This window comes from Limulus polyphemus, unplaced genomic scaffold (assembly GCF_000517525.1).
Source record: "Limulus polyphemus unplaced genomic scaffold, Limulus_polyphemus-2.1.2 Scaffold1706, whole genome shotgun sequence".
Lineage (NCBI taxonomy): Eukaryota > Metazoa > Arthropoda > Merostomata > Xiphosura > Limulidae > Limulus > Limulus polyphemus.
Window position 1 is genome coordinate 187,122 of NW_013667316.1, and position 18,025 is coordinate 205,146.

Below are 18,025 nucleotides of genomic sequence, written 5' to 3' on the forward strand. Positions count from 1 at the left end.
TATATATATATATATATATATATATATATATATATATACTGCTTACGAAGGGCACGTGCCCAAAATATCACGCAAAATAAACAGAATGAAATTTTCATTTAAATGAGTGTTATCTTATCATTAATTACTTTTATCTGAATTATGATAAATGCTGACGAGCCAAAATGGCTACTTTGTTTGACCATGGACACATTACCTTCAATCCATGGTCTGGAGTACTAATTTCAATCGCTAGTTCAGTAGAAATTATAATGTATTTTAAATAATAAAATGTACATTGTTTATAGTATGAATTTTTATATATAAATTAGAAAGCCTGTATTTATAACACATTATTTTCACATGCCTTAAGTACTAAACACAACAACTTTTTTTTTAAGTTTCCTTTATTACTCTCATTTTCCAAATTAATGAGGAGTTTTTAGGACTTGATAGATTTTTTGCCAAAACATTCTACTAGATATAAACATACCAGTTTTCCTAGAATGCGTGTTAACTCAGTTTATATGTTTAAGCCGTTAAAATAGACGTTTGGAACATACAATATTGACAAAAGTTATCTTTAGCAAAAATCTTTAAAAATACCTTAACTAAAGTTTAAAGAACTCAGTTATGCATTTCGTAAAAATCATAATTTATAAATATAATATGAAATTACCCTGCTCTACTCAGTAGTAAAAGTCATTTTTAAGGCTTAAGGGAACACTGACCTTTTCATACAGAAGTAAAAACAAAAATTACAGTTAATTTAGAAAATGCATATACAGTTGAGAGTACGCCTCTCTGCGTGTATTATGCATGCCTTGTACCTGGAATATTTGAAACGTGACACGAACCTGAGCAGTTCAACGTCTATATGGCTTAAAGAGTGGCGGATATCGATATTGTTTTAGCTTCAACCTGACATGCGTGAATGCACATACAGGAAGAAATTAATACTGCATAGACATACAAAATATTGGCACACGCAAATGACTGCATTAGTCACTACAACTCGAACGGTGAGAATAATTAACAAAAGGAGAATGATATATTGATAACACTATTATGTTTTCGATTGTGCGACAAAACTGTAATCTGAATAAAAATGCACTTTTTGCTTCCAAGCGGTCTCTCACGTTTATATGAGCAATTTTAAGATCTGTTGATTTATGTCGATTGTCATTTTTAACAAAATTAGATGTTTATTATGATTTTATAAAAGCCGAATGAGCTCGCATAAGCAAAACTTTTCAAATTAGTTTGACTATATGAGTTCATCTAGAGTTCTAGTTTCCGTGGGTTATTTTTCTTGGATAACTGCTGTACAAATTGAGGTACCTGAAGCAGCGTTTGCTGTTAAAAGGCTGTTTACTGTTTCTAATATCTTGCAAAATTTGATGTTTCTTAGTCATAATACCTTACACAGTTACTTGTTTCTTATTTTCAATATTTTACAGAATTTGCTGATTCCTCTTTCCAGTAGAGTCTAGTGGTAAATGGTTTATTATTTCCAGTAGAGTTTAGTAGTAAATGGTTTATTATTTCCAGTAGAGTTTAGTAGTAAATGGTTTATTATTTCCAGTAGAGTTTAGTGGTAAATGGTTTATTATTTCCAGTAGAGTTTAGTAGTAAATGGTTTATTATTTCCAGTAGAGTTTAGTAGTAAATGGTTTATTATTTCCAGTAGAGTCTAGTGGTAAATGGTTTATTATTTCCAGTAGAGTTTAGTAGTAAATGGTTTATTATTTCCAGTAGAGTTTAGTGGTAAATGGTTTATTATTTCCAGTAGAGTTTAGTAGTAAATGGTTTATTATTCCCAGTAGAGTTTAGTGGTAAATGGTTTATTATTCCCAGTAGAGTTTAGTGGTAAATGGTTTATTATTTCCAGTATCTTACAAGATTTACCATTCAGATTGTTTCCTAGGTTTCAATAAAGTGTTTTTTTTTGCACATTATATTCCAGAAATCTTGCTGTTAAATAACTGGTCATTGTTTCTCATATTTTACAGATATTTATACAGTATAGAAACAAAGGCTTATTTTTAAATTACTCTTGAAAACTTACAGCATTTTTTTAAATCTTAATATGATGATAATAATAATAAGTTGATGATAATTATTATTAATTTCTAAATGCTTTAGAGTTCGTCCCTTAGCTAGTCATGAAGTTGGAAAGAAAGACATCCAGGCTGTACAATTTCCAGGAGAAGGACAGATCATGGTAACCCTAAACTTGCCTTTATCTTATACACTATGTTTGGTCTAGTCGATAGATGACCGTACTCATGTTGAATATTAGTCTTATAATGTTCTAGGACTGATCGTCTTATACACTTTAATATTGTTTTATATGCTTTAAATAGCATTAATTAGTTCATCAAAACAATGCTTGTAAACTTAATTAGTATAGACATACACTTATATTTTTATATTAATGGTGCATACGTTCAAGAGTATTTAAAATTGATGTCAATATAAAAAAGAGACAAGCAGCATATCCTATGGAACTTGTTTATTTTAGAGTCTAGTCACACTGGGCTATCTGCTATATCCACCGTAGGAAATCGAACGCTGGATTTTAGCGTTACAAGTCGGTAGACTTACAACTGTCCCACCGAGGGATACTGTGGAACTTAAATTAAGCCTCAGATTAATCACGTACCGCATAAATGTTAGTATAAAGATATTTTAACCAATAAACAGGAGAATAAAACATTTCGTAAATCTTTTATACATATTTTGGGATAAATAACATAAATATAATTAGTATTTAAAATCTTTCTGTATGTCTCGTGCATTTTCGTGTATAAGAGACTACATGAAAGGATGTTGTTGATGTTTTCTTAATACAAAGTTACAAAATGGGCTGATTACGTTGTCTTACAGCTCACCCCCGCGGGACAACATGAAAACACCGGATGACTTTATACTGTGTAAAAGCTTACCTGTATAGATAGCTAAGACTAATTTTCGGTGGAAGTTTTTATTTGTGTAGAATACTTAGAGTGGATGCTTATCTTCCGGAAACGTTTTATTTACTATATGATAGATTGGATAAATAGATATATTTCATAGAGATAAGTTGTCTCTTTTGGAAAATAAGAAACATGGTTGAATTCTAAATGTTAGAATTATATAAAAAGGTGTTGGTTACTGGAGATGGAAGTTATTGTTGCTGTATTGGAACAAGCAATGATTGTTTTATATTATTATATTATATTGTATTATAGGATGACAAGCATTAAATATTTGTTCTGGTTTATAAGAAGCAGTTATTGGCTATTGTTAAAAAAGCAGTTTTTCTATGGTAAAGTTTATTAACATATAAATAGAAATTGTAGGTAACGTTGACAAGAAAATTTTTACTATTATATTTATTGGGTTTGCATAGATTTAGTTTATTCTATCAGCCAACTAAATTTTAGTAGTTTATACATAAACATAATCATTCTGCAAAATTTTCTCATAAAATGACTCATTTATGACTCTCTCGTAATAGGTTGATGACCAGATCAATGGGCATTCTCGTGTTTACACCTTTAATGTTGTATTTGAGCCAGAAGCTAGTCAAGAAGATGTCTTTGAATTCTCAGGACTTAAGAGGCTGGTTGATATGGCTCTTGATGGGTAAGGTTAAACAAATGTGTTTCTTCATGCGCTCCTTGTTTCAAAGGAGTAAAATAAATCTGAGCGAGGAAATTTTATTTAAATGCTTTGTTGTATTACGATATACCGTCATTTACGTTTATCTAGTTTATCATTACAGCTTAAATATTAAATATTTTCACTTAGAATTTTTAATCGGCTATTAACAAGCACATGATAAAGCAAAAGTATTTAGGTTTTTGTCTAATTTTACAGTTACATAACCATTTATATTTTAATAATGGGTTTTAGACTAACAAATTTAGATGAACTTATCATTCTGTATGCTTATTCAATAAGGAAAATTTACTATAAGTATAAATTTTACTTCTGTTGTTTTTGTGCGAGACGGTATGTTTGGTTATTAATACGTGTACACTTCATACAGACTTTCTATGTTTTACGTTTAATTGTTTCTACATTTTTTATTTAAAGTACCATTTATTGTCTGTAGTAATTGCCCTGATGTCATTTTCAGATTTGCTTGTACAGTTTTGGCTTATGGACAAACTGGAGCAGGAAAAACGTACACTTTGACAGGACCACAGGTATGATAGATTTGTATTAAGGAAATATTTCAAATAAAAATATGGTTTAATTATTGTAAAAAATATAGACAATAATATTAAACCGCAAAATTTCATGTCATTTTTAAGTTTCAATGGCATGCTAAGTTTACATTAAAACCTGAAAATAATTATTCACACAGTGATGAAATAACCAGTTATATATATATTATGATTAATGATTTGTACGTCGGTATGGTTTCTGCTGGAGAGATTGGCTGTACGACATTCGAACCTAACTTAAAATTATCCATTCAGTTTAATCTACAAGCCAGGATTCTCGACTTTATTCGTAAAGTTGTTTAATATAGTTTGTTCAACTTTACTTAAGTAATTGTAACTCTTGTACGTTATGAAGTTAAATTCATATTTAGATCATTTGAGTCACATCAAGTCATTGTTATCTCACGAGTTTAGAAGGAATATAAACATTCTATAGCTTCTCATTTCTTTTTCTTTTCAAGCAAACTCTCTACTATTTTCCAGAAGCATTCTAATTACTGTTTTGCTATATTCACTACCTGACCTCCTGAGTAGTAGTTGACCACTTACATAAAAATACACATATATATATATACACAATATGTTATATTGCTTAGGTTATTGCTTATATTGCTGGTTGCTTAGAAACTAGGTTATGTTATTTTATAATGGCGTTAATGCAGTAATTTTCGTCTCTACGAGTCCAAGTATTTAAATATTCCAGGGAGAAGGTGCAGGAATTAGCCATGAACCTGGTGTTATTAATCTTGCATTCTCCTACCTGTACGAAGGAATCAAACAGAGGAAATCAGAGGATTTCGTTATCCATGCTTCCTATTTAGAAATTTATAACGAGCACGTGAGTATGATTATGTTCATATGATTACTTATTATATTTGACAAGTGAATAGTACTAGCAGATGGTGAAAGTTTACGTCAGAAATATTTCCAATATACAATTAAAAAATTGTCAGACGAAGTACGAATATTAACATATTAAGTAACTCTAGTGTGTGTGATTCTCTTTTCATAAGTTCAAAAATTAACTTTTCCAAACGTTATTTTTATCCAGGTTAAAAACAAGTACATGCAAATATACTAAAATGTGTTCCAGAAAAGTATACAGCTTCTATTTAGCAGAAACATTTCTTAATTTAAAGGATATCATTTCTAAGCTTCAGAACTCGACGTTTTAATATTGTGTCTAAAAGGATTCACAAGAAAGAGACAGAAGTGTGAAAGGTACATAAAGAAGGTAGAAGAAAGACTGGGAATGTTTAGAAAGTGTGTTCTGCAAATTATCCACTTCTTATCCTTCTAGGAATTAGATCTATAACTTCTTTCTGACAATTATCCATTTCTCGAAATGGCAAACATAGTTCAAGCCTAACACTTTAGGATAATGTTAAGATAACAAAAAGGTATATCCGAATCTAGTGTTAAAGCTGATGCCTAGACCATTCGTCCGCGTTAAAGTACTTTTTTAACGTTCTTCTATCTACGTTGATGTTATACCAATATTTTGATGTGTGTGTGTATGTGTGGTGGAGTTTATTGTGTCCTGTATAGTATGAATATGTATTAACAGTAGACAAAAGTGAATGGAACAGTTCTCTCTCTCTACAGTGGCATCTTATGTTGCGTGAATGTATTTTCATCATGGCTAGACAAACCTTATTAGAACACATAAAAAAACGTATGAACTTACACGATATAGTTAAATAACAGGTTAAAATTTATATACTAATCAAACATAACAAAGGTATGTTCGTACTATTTATATATTTTGTAAAGTCTTAACTAACCAGAAATACATATTGATTTACCTCCGTAAAATGAGGAAAAGGGAGGATCCGAAAGAGAAAATGTAGCATTCATCTAACAACATAAAATAAACTGATATTCTCAGGAAATCTAAGAGCATTAATAAAATATTTAACATTTGAAACCATTTGATAATATTTATTTCAAATGCATTGAAATTAAATATAACTTTTACATCTTCTGAGCACAACTAACAAACCTAGACAGCTGACAAAACTAAAATAATACTTCTAATTCAATTACTTTGAATATGGTAGGCAATGAATTTGGAGAAACTTTTTGGTAAAAAAATCTTTCATATGTATGTAGTATGCAAGCATACTATATGTTTTCTACTTTCTTTTATTAAGATAGGAATTTTCAAAAAAATCCTTTGATTCTATTCGGTTTACACATAAACACATGATTTAGAAAACTTCTGAGTTGTTTTCGTTCTAGTTACCCTTTTCCTTTCTACTTTATCCAAGGAGATATTGCTACAACTTCACAAATTGTGCAAAACAGGTAAATGATAGCAATGCTTTTCACTGGCTAAGTAGAAGATATCTAGACGTTGCTCTTACGACGTTGTATGAGAACGACCAGAACGTGAAAACGTGTATGATTATAGGTAAATCTGACATTATATACTAGTATATAATACTAGTGTATATGAAGTATTTTATTCATATCAGTTCTGCTAAGTCTCTAAAGTGAGTCGGCTGACAGCAAAAGTCTCGAAAAACAAAAGTTGCTGACTTATTCACTGATCCTGAGGACGACGATTGTCCAGCATCTATGCAAGTATGGACACTGAGGTTTCTTTGATTTGAATATGTAATAAATATTGGGTTTCACTTTACATCGTGTGTCCAGTCTGCGTATTTTCTTAGTTTAAAACTCAGTCGCTTAACTAAACTCAGATTTACTTCACAATTTTCCTGATAGATCATCCCATTATAAAGCAGACCTATTTAATACTCGAGCAGAAATCATTTTCACTTTAGAATATTACGAAATATGTAGAAAAGACAAATTTTGGTACTGTTACTACAGGATTTATTGCAGAGCTTTCTGTTTTTGCCAATGAGCATATTGACCCTTACTTGATCTCTCTTGAGTTTAAACGAGTTTAAAGTAAGGCTGCTGGCTGAAAGAACGGCATATTCTTAAAATAGAAGTGCTCTATCAAGAGAAGTAATGTGTCTCTATACAGAGATGGTTCTATTAGAGAGATGATGAGTCCAGAAAAAATCCTCTTCCGCACACAAGACTTTTGCCGATGCTGCAAAGGTCCCTAATATCGATCAACCTACAGCTACAGACTCAGCTGATATCTGGTTGGCCCAGATCAGTAGATCAAATCTTGTTCTCGAGGATCAATCTTGTCCAAAAGAAGTATGGACAACTGAGAATCATTGAGGAGGAATGGTGAGTGCAGGAACCCTTGAGGAGATCTCTACAGGACTCCCAGGCTGTCTACAGTCAGAGTATCACAGCTTCAAATCTGACCAAAACCACCCATGACCAGCCAAGAAGAACTGCAGATGAAACAGTGGACACCCATGAGTAAAAACTGTGAGCCATGGTGATTGTTGAGCTTCTTTCAGCTGGAAGATATCCTTCAATGATGATCATGGCTAGTCATAAAACCTGCTGTGATGCAAGGGCTATATGACGAGTTGCTATGTGCAACTAATATATTGTCGCCCTTGACCAGGAACTGACTACCCGTCCAAGTGTCAGAGTCCCTGAATATGTTTACACCCTGCACCTGCAACATTGGGTTTCTGCTTTTTTTAGGATTTTATGAAGTATTTATATGCAATTAGCAAATGTTTCTTTATTACCATCAAGAAACATTAGCACATTTGGTTGAACGAATGGTTCTTATCCATTTATGTAGCTTCATGTTATAAGTTTATACTTTATATCAGTTTCTACCATTCATTAATATACTTCTAGCAATGATAAAATTACCCATAGGTAATGGTAGTTAAATCCACCATGTCCAATACTTGTATAACGTTTTATTGTCCTTGGAAAAAAATTAAGAATATTGTTAACACAGAGTTTTCCTAATGGTATCATAGTGCGGGTGGCTGGCCTATGTCTAAACTTTAATACAGGATTTACATATTTCTAATATTAAACATTTTAGTTTATTTGTGAATTCACTGAAAAAACAAACAGCACATTTTAACCAGATATTTCGAATCCTCCAGATCCTAGATGTCAAATCTAACCATCTATTGATACACTTGCACGTTTTTGATTTATAATTTGACTTCAGCAAAAAAGAATACGTGCTAAATACTTATCGTAGCATCTTATGCTGTTGAGTTTATTATTTCCAGTAAAATATATTTTGAGAAGCTAGTGTGCATCTTCGAGACTTGGATCGTTGAAATAATTTTCAATCGGTAAGTTTAATCCATCTAATATTAATATACAAGCCCTGAAACGTTAATTTTAGATTAAACAGACATGATATTAATCAATTAATACTAAATAAAACTCTAGGTCTTAGATCTGCTGAATCCTTCTCCAAAACATCTACCTGTGAGATGGTCTAAAGACAAAGGTTTTTATGCAGAAAACTTGTTTGCTGTAGAATGCGAAGATGAAGGTGACCTCCAAGGAGTTTTAGAAGAGGGTAAGATATCTATCTTAATTAGAAACAGAAATGTACTTAGTGTGTAATATGAATTATTTGATTCCTCTAGATCGAAATAAAGCTGGATTCTCACCAGTTTATAAAAGACTGTTATCAATAAATGTAAAAGCCAAGTGACGGTCGGTCACGCTCGATTTCTCCAAATTTTGTGAGTTCACGAATCCAATTCCATGTTTTTCTCCTATAATACGTTCTCTTTTGATTGCCCGTTCCAATTTAGTTGAATTTAATCTTGAACATAAGCGTAAATAGCTCCTAAATTTCGGCACTTTTTCTGCTATATAAAAGTCTCTCAAGGAGAGAGTTCCCAGGACCAGATCAGGCATGGCGTTATGTGTGTGTGTGGCATCACATCATCCACATCATTATGATGTCAAGCTAGGTAGGATCAAAATAGAAAAGTCGGGAAGACTTCCATGGTCGAAGACACGGAAGTGCATTGGCACCCTATTGACGTCTGTGAAAAATAAGTCAAAAATTAGCGGAAATCTATGCTTGGGAATTATTACAAAAAAGCCTTGTTAAAACAGACTGAAGATACCAATTATCTGTAGGAAAGAGGACGACTTTTCCTCATAAAGAAGAACAGGTGTGTATGCAATCATATGGTCATCGTATGTTTTAATCTTTTATACAAAGGTACCAGTATGTAGAATGTTTGATCAGTTATATGTAGTGGATTGAAGAGCAATATGTAGCATGTTACTGGGAAAGGAAATTTTATATTTCTTTTGTGTATTTGCCAGTTTTATACGGAATATATTTGTTTTCCAGTGGTTTCTCATCATATTTAACGGGCTTTTACACTAGTCTTATATAAAGTTGCTTCTTATTTTCATCTTCAGTACTTTTAAGGCTGTTTTCCCTGTGATCCTATGACAGCTTTTGAATTTTCCTCTTTGAGTAATGATGAATTCATCCTATACTTTTTAATATATATTATTGTGTGCTTATTAAATTATTTTTACCGTTTATATGTAGAAAGATTTGTAGTTCTGATTGGGTTGCATAGTCATAAAAATAGGGGTATAAATGGAGAATTCAGGTGGTTTTAACTGATTATATATATATATTTCAGTAGAAATAAATGGGTTGTGTAAGGTAGTGTGTGTGTGTATGGATTTTCTAGAGATGTACAGGGTTGAATAGACTGAAGAACTCTAGAAATCATGGGCTCGAATGACTGATATATATATTCATACAATCTGAAATAGATAATGAAGCCACTAAATTTTGTAGCTAATGTACCTAGAAAACCTGCAAAAATCAACCTTAATACAGAATAATTACCAAAAAAAGAGATACGCCCAAGGTAAAAGGCAGCCAGTCAGTAGCACCCACTGCCAAAACGGTTTTGACTTTGAACCAAACAACATGATTGACTGGCACTTTTCTAATGGGTCCACAGATCAAATTGTGTAGCGTGTTCAATAGCATTACAGGTCGAAACTTGAACCTTCCAATACACAGCCCAGCACGGTAACCTTAAGGAAAGTTTTATTATTGAGCTAATAGGTTACGTTTCATTGCGTTAAACTTGTTAACAAGTATTGGATATTTGTTAAAATTTGTATCATTTTATTGTAGCTGTTTTGTTATATATATGTAAGTCTCACAGAACTAAACGTTTTTCCTGTGTTACGATTTTATTTAATTTACAGAACACTAAAAGTACGCCTTTCCTATAACAAACTCCAGTGAACTTAAATAAATTAAATAACTTTTTATTACACATTTTATTGTTTTCACAAAAACATTTTTTTATAAATTTTAAACCGTGTTGTTTGAAATAGTTCGTAGAAAAATAGTTTATTTTGACAAGTATTTTCAAACTGTTTCCTTAACAAATATTTTATCAATATACTTCTTTTGACTCTATTTTAAAATAGTTGTTTGAAAGACTGACTTGGAACAAGCTATTAAAACTATTATTTTCAAAGTTATTCTAGCCGGTGCTTTCCATCTGTGTGATTTTGCTTTCAAAAATCATTGTTTGTTTGTTTGTTTTTAATTATGCACAAAGCTACACAAGGGCTATCTGTGCTCTGCCCACCACGGGTATCGAAACCCCGTTTCTAGCGTTGTAAGTCCGCAGACAATACCGCTGTGCTACTGGGGGGCTCAAAAATCATTGTTCTAACTGTTTGGTACCCATTTTAACTTTTGAACGATAGCAAAAAAAAAAAAAAAAGAGAGAGAGTAACATTTCACGAATTTTGTACATGAAACAACTATGTGTGCTTAGTGACCTTTATACTAAAATTATTTCAGGATCTTGTATATTTCCTAATGCCCTCCATAATCCGTACTTTTGTTTTCTTTAGGAAAGAAAAACCGACAAGTACGAAGTCACAACATGAACGAGCATTCCAGCCGGAGCCACACTCTTCTAGTGCTGACACTAACAGCAGAGACTCGAGACCTTGATGATCCACACACCTTCATCCGTAGACAAGGCAAGTTGTCTCTTGTAGACCTCGCAGGCTCTGAAAAAACCAAGAAAACCAACAGTAAAGGAGAAACTTTGGTGGAGGCCAACAACATCAATAAATCTCTGTTAGTTCTTGGTAAGCAACTATCTATATGATATTTAGAGGACAATAAAATTGACAAAATTTTACTAGTTTTGGCTTATCAAAAAAACCTTCTAGGATACCAACATAACAGTCAGTATAGTAAAACATCTTATAGCTTGCGAGAATGTTTTTAAAAGTCAAGATTATTCTGTATGTCAGCTAATATTCTCTCATTTGAAAACGTTTAATTGTTTTAGGGAATTGTATATCGGCTTTGGCTGATCCAAGAAAAAGAAGTGGACACATACCGTACAGAGACAGCTGTTTAACCAAACTTTTGGCGGAAAGTCTTGGCGGTGGAGGAATGGCCCTTATGGTATGTTTTCTTCTTCTTTTACCATTTTTTAGACTGGTTTGATATGAGTAAAACACTAATCAATCAATTGTATTTCTAATCTATTCCTCTCAGTACCAGCTTATAAGTTTATTTATCATTTTCTGTTAATGCATATTTCTGATAGCAACTTAACACAGCTCTTCGTGTTCTGTAGATCGCTTGTGTTTCTCCCAGTAGAACTAATGCACCAGAAACCATCAGCACCCTTCGATATGCTTCCCGAGCTAAGCGAATCAAAACCAAACCCATTGTGAGGATGGTAAGTAAGCAGTTGTATTGAAATATGTAATTGAAAAAATTAGAAAAGCATTGTTATGTTTTAAAATTCACTTACTATGGTATGATATATCTGAAACATATTAGACATTTGTTTTTAAAAACCCATAACTTGTATTACACTACATAAAAGTGGATATTCAGATATTCATATTTCAAACTAAATATTCTATTCTGCATATGTAATGAGCTATAAAGACTTTTTGTCACGAATTAATAATTTATGACAAATTTCATTTCACGTTTTATTAAAAGTAAACAGTTTACGATAGATTTAACCCTGCATTTCATTACAAATAAACAGTGTATGACAGCTCTGACTCTTTATTTTGATATGAATAAACATTTTACGTTACACTGGGACGATTTCAAAAGTTTTTTGATCATAAGAACAACTAATAATCAAATTATATAACTCATAATTAACATATTCTATTATGATCCATACTTTGTCTATCAGGATCCCAGAGAACAATTGATCATGAGTCTGAAAAGAGAAGTGAAACTTCTAAGAATGGAAAATACTTACTTAAGACAACAGGTAATTTTGTACTCATTGAAATTGTTGGTATTTAGTCAGTAATAAATGTACGATTATGAGAACTTACTGCAGTAAATCAGTATAATAAATGTAGTCGATATATAACACATAAAACACTTTCTTTTAATCTTTCAATCCCATTTTTATAGGTCACCAGCTCTCAGAATACCGCGTTTATTTTTAGATACACTATAAAAACACTAAGATACATGTTATAATAATTCATTACTTATCTGAAATCTGAAACTCTGAGAATTGTGAATGGGAATTTGAGTCCCTTCTTCATGATGACTCAAAATTCAAAACTTCCATTGCAGTGTTCTAGAGGAGAACATATAAATGCCCATGGCATTGTTCTAGATGGGGTCATGTGGTGCCCATGGCAGTGTTTTAGAGGGGAACTTGTACGTGCTCATGGCAGTGAAAAATTTGAAAGGTAAAACTAAGAGGGCTTGCAAAGATTAGTGATAGTAATATCTTCTAAAATTCACATCAATTTAAGAATTTTATCATAAACTCAAACTTTGCAGGAGTAAAAATCTATGGTGTTAAGTTTTGTTTCGTTTAGATTAAACAAGTTATACTCAGTAGTTATAGATTAAGTTGAAATATTTCTGGATACTTTTGTTAGATAAACTGATTCCAGTTCAATGATGTGGGTGAAGAGGGTTTTAGGTATATCTTTGTTCCTTTTTATTCAAATATGGGCTTTAATAATTATTTACTGAAAAAACTGGAATATGTATTTTTTCTAAACGGAGCAGTAGAATTATTGCGATTAATCCCTGATATTGGAAATAACTTAGGGATCTGCAGCTTTGCCACAGATGATTCAATACGCATTATGTTATGAAAAAAAACAAAACAGTTGTACATTTTCTAGAAGCCAATATCCTTGTTATTACGTACCAGACCCTCAGAAAATCTTAGCAATTAGTATTAAGATTCAAATGTAACTAAATGGAAATTATTATATCTTAATTATTAAAATCTCAGACTAATTTGAAGGAGCAATGCCTGAACATAGTGTTTTTAATTATTAATATCACACAAATGTTATAGAACAAAAACAATGAAACAGCCACTTACATTTATTACTTACGCTTATTTAGTTGTCAGGTGTCTGTCGACATCAATTCCTGCATTATAAAAAAAATATTCAATACGTAAATCTGATTTAGAGCTTCAACAATAAGATTAAATAATGTTATTGTTCTAAACTAATAACAATATAATATTTAGTTATATACATTTTTACAGACAAATTTGGTGAACGGGATAAATGTTATTATGAACCAAGGAGGACGAGAAATCACAGTTGAAGGTAAGTTTTTTTACTTCTAAGATCATTTTTCAATGTTAAAGCTTCAGTCGATTTTAATTAAATTTTCTACAGATAAAAGAAGTAATAACTTTATGATAAAAAATTATTTTAGTTTTAAAATCTACGTTTCTCATCGTCAGGTGGATACAAGTGAATTCAGCTGATTTAGTTTTCAAGCCAACTCATCTAGATTTTAAAGAAACAGTATTTGTATGTTTGAAATATATCGTTTTAAATGTTAAATCGATGCATGTAGGTTTTAAAATAGTTTTCTAAATGTGAAGTCAACTCATCTGTACGTAGCCTAACTCTTTTAGACGTAGAGTTGATGCATTCATCTGTAGTTGTGATTGTCTATTATTATTATTTCCATTTCCAAGATGGTTCTTGTACTGTTGTAGATTTAACTTTAAGCCTTCTATAAGTAAGGCTTAACTTTCTTGTTATAAGACTAAATCTTGTACTTGTAATTCTATTTCTTCTAGATGTAAACTCGATTCTAAAAGATAAAAGGTACTTTATTTTCACTTATATTATTAATATTTCATAAGACATTTTGTACAAGTAAAAATAAAATAAATAGCATTCGTTTTTCGCTATTTTATAGTTTCTTTTCTGACGCAGGCTAGTTAATGTTATGATAACAAAAACAGATGGTAAGTCGGTCAAAATGTGTCATAAGCTTCTGCTTTTTTAAATTCTTTTTTGTCTATTTATTTTAAGAAAGCTATCTTAAGTATAAGGAAATATACGAAAAAAACACATAAATGAATACTTTTTTATATCCTAGAAAGATATAATATATCGATAGTTGATGCCACTTTATAATATCCTGCTAATAACGTTAATAATGTATAAGAAAATCATCTTTGATTATTGATAAATTATCTAAATCATCTAATACACTATGTAAACAACACGAGGTAACACAAGATAACCATATTTTTATATTATTTCCTGGTTTGGTTTTTAAGGTAGACATTAAAATATTTCTGCATTACCTTTTTCTGTATTTTACTGAAAGAAACAATAATTATTTTCTTCCCAGATGGTAATACAGGAAATCAAAAAGAATTAGAAAAAGATCTAACTACCATGGTTAACAATTACATGCAAGAAAATGAAAATCTCAGGTAAATCCATGTTTTAGTTTGGCTAACTTTGATTATAATGTTACATTAAAAACCAATACGCATATGTGAGAACGACAATGATGTATTGTTCATTCAAAGGCCTTAGATTCAGTAATAAAAAAATTATGAATAGAACTTTAAAAAATTTGATAACTTTGTTTACTTGAAATAAAATGTTCTTTGCAAATCGATAATATTACATTTATTTTTCTTGTTGTTGCGATTCAAGAATTTGAAAATCAACTACATAAACACCACTTTATTCCAGATCCTTCTTCTCTTCCTCATATGACTCTTTCACTGACTAGTAGGTTTCTCACATGACTCTCACTGGTTGATAGATTCTTTACATGACTCTTTCACTGACTAACAGATTATTCATATGTCTCTTTCATTGGTTGAAAGATTCATTACATGAATCTTTCGTTGGCTGACAGATTCATCATATGACTTTTTCATTGGCTGGCAGATTTTTCATACGACTCTTTCATTGGCTGGAAGATTTTTCATACGACTGTTTCACTGGCTGACAGGTTCATCATCCCACTTTTTCGCTGATTCACATATTCTCTATATGATTCTTTCACTGACTGACAGATTCTTCATATGACTCTTTTATTGGTTGACAGATTCGTCACGTGACTCTTTTAGTGGTTGAAAACCTCTTCATATAGGTCTTACTGGATGACAGATTTATCACATGACTCTTTCACTGACTGACAGATTCGATAAGAGTATCCAATCGATACAAGAATAGATATGTCTAAGAACTGGATTGTTAGCTAATCAATGTTGTCTTTGATCTCAGAATGAGCATTCGTAATGCAAACGTGTAATCTCCATAAGAATTTATACCATAAGTTACTGCTATTGCAAAGTTATAAATTAGTGAGAAAAAAATTATATTCTATCAACATATTGCAAATGATGTATACACAACATTTATAATGACTATAAGTGATAAAACTCTACTTGTAATACACATTCTGGCTAGTAATCAGGCACAAATAGCAGCGACCACGATATTATCCCACAGTTGATAGTAAAATAACTATTTTCTACAGGGCAGAAAATGCTCAACTTCATCAAATGCGAGAGTTGTTGATACGCGACCATGAGTTAGTTTGTAAGGAGAATGAACGTCTCATGAAGAAGCTAGCTGATATGGAACAGTGAGTCTGTTGGATTTTTATTGTCACGTTAAAAGAACATAATATTAGCTAATCAACTAAATGTTTTGAAATGGATTGTCTTCGGATATTTATTGCAATTTTTCTGTCTTAAAATCAACTGTCCATATATATACTCGGATGATTATTGCCTGGTCATAGAATAGGTTTGTTTCAAGTAACTTTCTTGGTATATAGCGATCAATAAATTTCATTTATACATCAGTTCGTTGTAGTTTCTATATCATAGTAAACTAACATTCTTGTCGTTAGAGGTTTGGTTCGATCTCCGACACATGAAGAGTGCCGACAAAATCCCCGATCTGACTCAACAATGTCTTCTGCTATGAGTTTTGGAAACTCTGGATTGTGGAAGTCGTTAGCCAATATTAGCAAGGAGGTGAGTAGAGTCTAAAGTTTTTATCTTTTTATATACGTTTGTTGAACTGGCTTACCAGAAGTTTTTATTTTATATGTAGATAATTTTTATGTGAATTGGTGTAATTTCACAGATGAATAACCCACAAAATTCGCCACACCATATTAGCGGATACTTGTTAAGTATTGCATGATGCTAACATGTTGCATTAGCTTAATTTTTATGGCTACATAGTTGTATTTTATCATATTTGTTATCGCATTTGCATGCGTTTTACAAATGACAAGTTTATACATTTTTGATTGATATAAAATTTAACAGAATATTTATTCTGGTGGTAACTAGTTGCCATTTTTGACTCTTTTCTAATTACATGGATCAATGATTTTCCTGCGGAAGGCTAATCTCGTCCAAGTCAAAACATCTGAGGATAGATAGCAAATAGAATCCTATGGCGAGTAATCCTGCACAAAAAATACGTAAAAGCATGTGAAGCTAAACCAACTTGATTTTATCTAATATTTTAAAGTAAAAATCATACAAGTTAGTTAAAGCACGTCATAACATTGTATCTTTTAAATATTATAGATACCGTTGTGACTATTCCTATAAAATTCTGTCGTCGTTTTTTCTGGTATAACAGGTTTATGATTTACACTACTCTGCATTGTTGAATATACACTGCTTGATAAATAGTCGAGAAAAAACACAGTAAGTCGTGAAAATGGTTTTCATTATTTTAAATTTTCGAAATCAGTAGTTTTTGTTTTCAACATTAATAGCTTCGGAACAATTCAATCAAATATTCACTCATTATTTTGTAATGTTGATTATTTATTTAAACGTGTTTATTAATTTGAGAAGAGAGAAGCTGAGAAACCTGGCTCTTCCAATGGCGAAAGAAAACCACCACACGTAGCTGAGTATGTGTCCTCCTGGTTTTCAGCAAGATCTGTAAGGCTATTAAAAACACCAGACTTTTAACTTAAATGTGCATAAAAAATGTAGGTTATAATACGATAATTACAGTTATAGATAATCGAATGTGCTTATATGGCCTAAATGATGTAAATTAATCTCCGAATGAACTGAAATATATGTTTTAATTTTAACAGGTTATTAGTATTAAAAAAAATGTTTTGTGGTCTAATAAGTCTGTAATAGTGTAAACTTTTAAAATAATTTTTTATTGCTTTTTTATATGTTTAAAGATAATACTACTACTCTCAACCCTTACCTTTTCCCACTGTTCCGTTTAGATGGAGTCACAGCTTGTTGGAGTCTGGTCCTCTTTAGTCTAACTTTTGTTGGATTGTTGTTTCATAATAGTGAATCAAAACTATATTTTAGATTACATTACACGGTTTTGTGCATCTACCTTCAATATAATATATTTCATTTATGTTGACAAGCTTCTCTAATAAGTAATACTTCGCAATACCTTATTAAAAGACAAGTTTAAACTGAACATAACAAATAGTTCGTATCATAATTTAGTTATTATATATGTTGCATCTGGCTTCTGTAAATCTTAATTGTGAAAGTTGACTTCTTATCGTATTTTTTTACAGATTAGATGAATTTTTTTAGTAAAAAGATACAACATGTTTATTTGTTAATCCATGACTAGAACAT

At 31.3% G+C, this 18,025-nt stretch overlaps 1 protein-coding gene and 1 long non-coding RNA gene across 2 annotated transcripts in view; one reads left to right on the forward strand and one right to left on the reverse strand.

The window, feature by feature from the left end:
* LOC106464637 (kinesin-like protein KIF12) overlaps window positions 1-17,305 on the forward strand; it is a gene marked incomplete at its 3' end in the record, with an annotated part of 31,077 nt that extends 13,772 nt beyond the window's left edge. Inside the window, exons 3-16 of the mRNA XM_022392382.1 lie at window positions 2,125-2,203; window positions 3,482-3,609; window positions 4,106-4,175; window positions 4,900-5,034; window positions 8,502-8,634; window positions 10,980-11,222; window positions 11,429-11,547; window positions 11,723-11,827; window positions 12,305-12,385; window positions 13,646-13,709; window positions 14,758-14,842; window positions 15,907-16,014; window positions 16,285-16,411; window positions 17,255-17,305. Coding sequence (XP_022248090.1) covers window positions 2,125-2,203; window positions 3,482-3,609; window positions 4,106-4,175; window positions 4,900-5,034; window positions 8,502-8,634; window positions 10,980-11,222; window positions 11,429-11,547; window positions 11,723-11,827; window positions 12,305-12,385; window positions 13,646-13,709; window positions 14,758-14,842; window positions 15,907-16,014; window positions 16,285-16,411; window positions 17,255-17,305 — 1,528 coding nt within the window. The remainder of the gene's footprint in view (window positions 1-2,124; window positions 2,204-3,481; window positions 3,610-4,105; window positions 4,176-4,899; window positions 5,035-8,501; window positions 8,635-10,979; window positions 11,223-11,428; window positions 11,548-11,722; window positions 11,828-12,304; window positions 12,386-13,645; window positions 13,710-14,757; window positions 14,843-15,906; window positions 16,015-16,284; window positions 16,412-17,254) is intronic.
* Window positions 17,306-17,684, reverse strand: LOC111087071. The gene is made up of 2 exons (XR_002611795.1): window positions 17,628-17,684; window positions 17,306-17,350 (listed from the first exon to the last, which is right to left on the reverse strand). It is a non-coding gene; the product is annotated as an uncharacterized LOC111087071 (long non-coding RNA).
* Window positions 17,685-18,025: the final 341 nt, after the last annotated feature.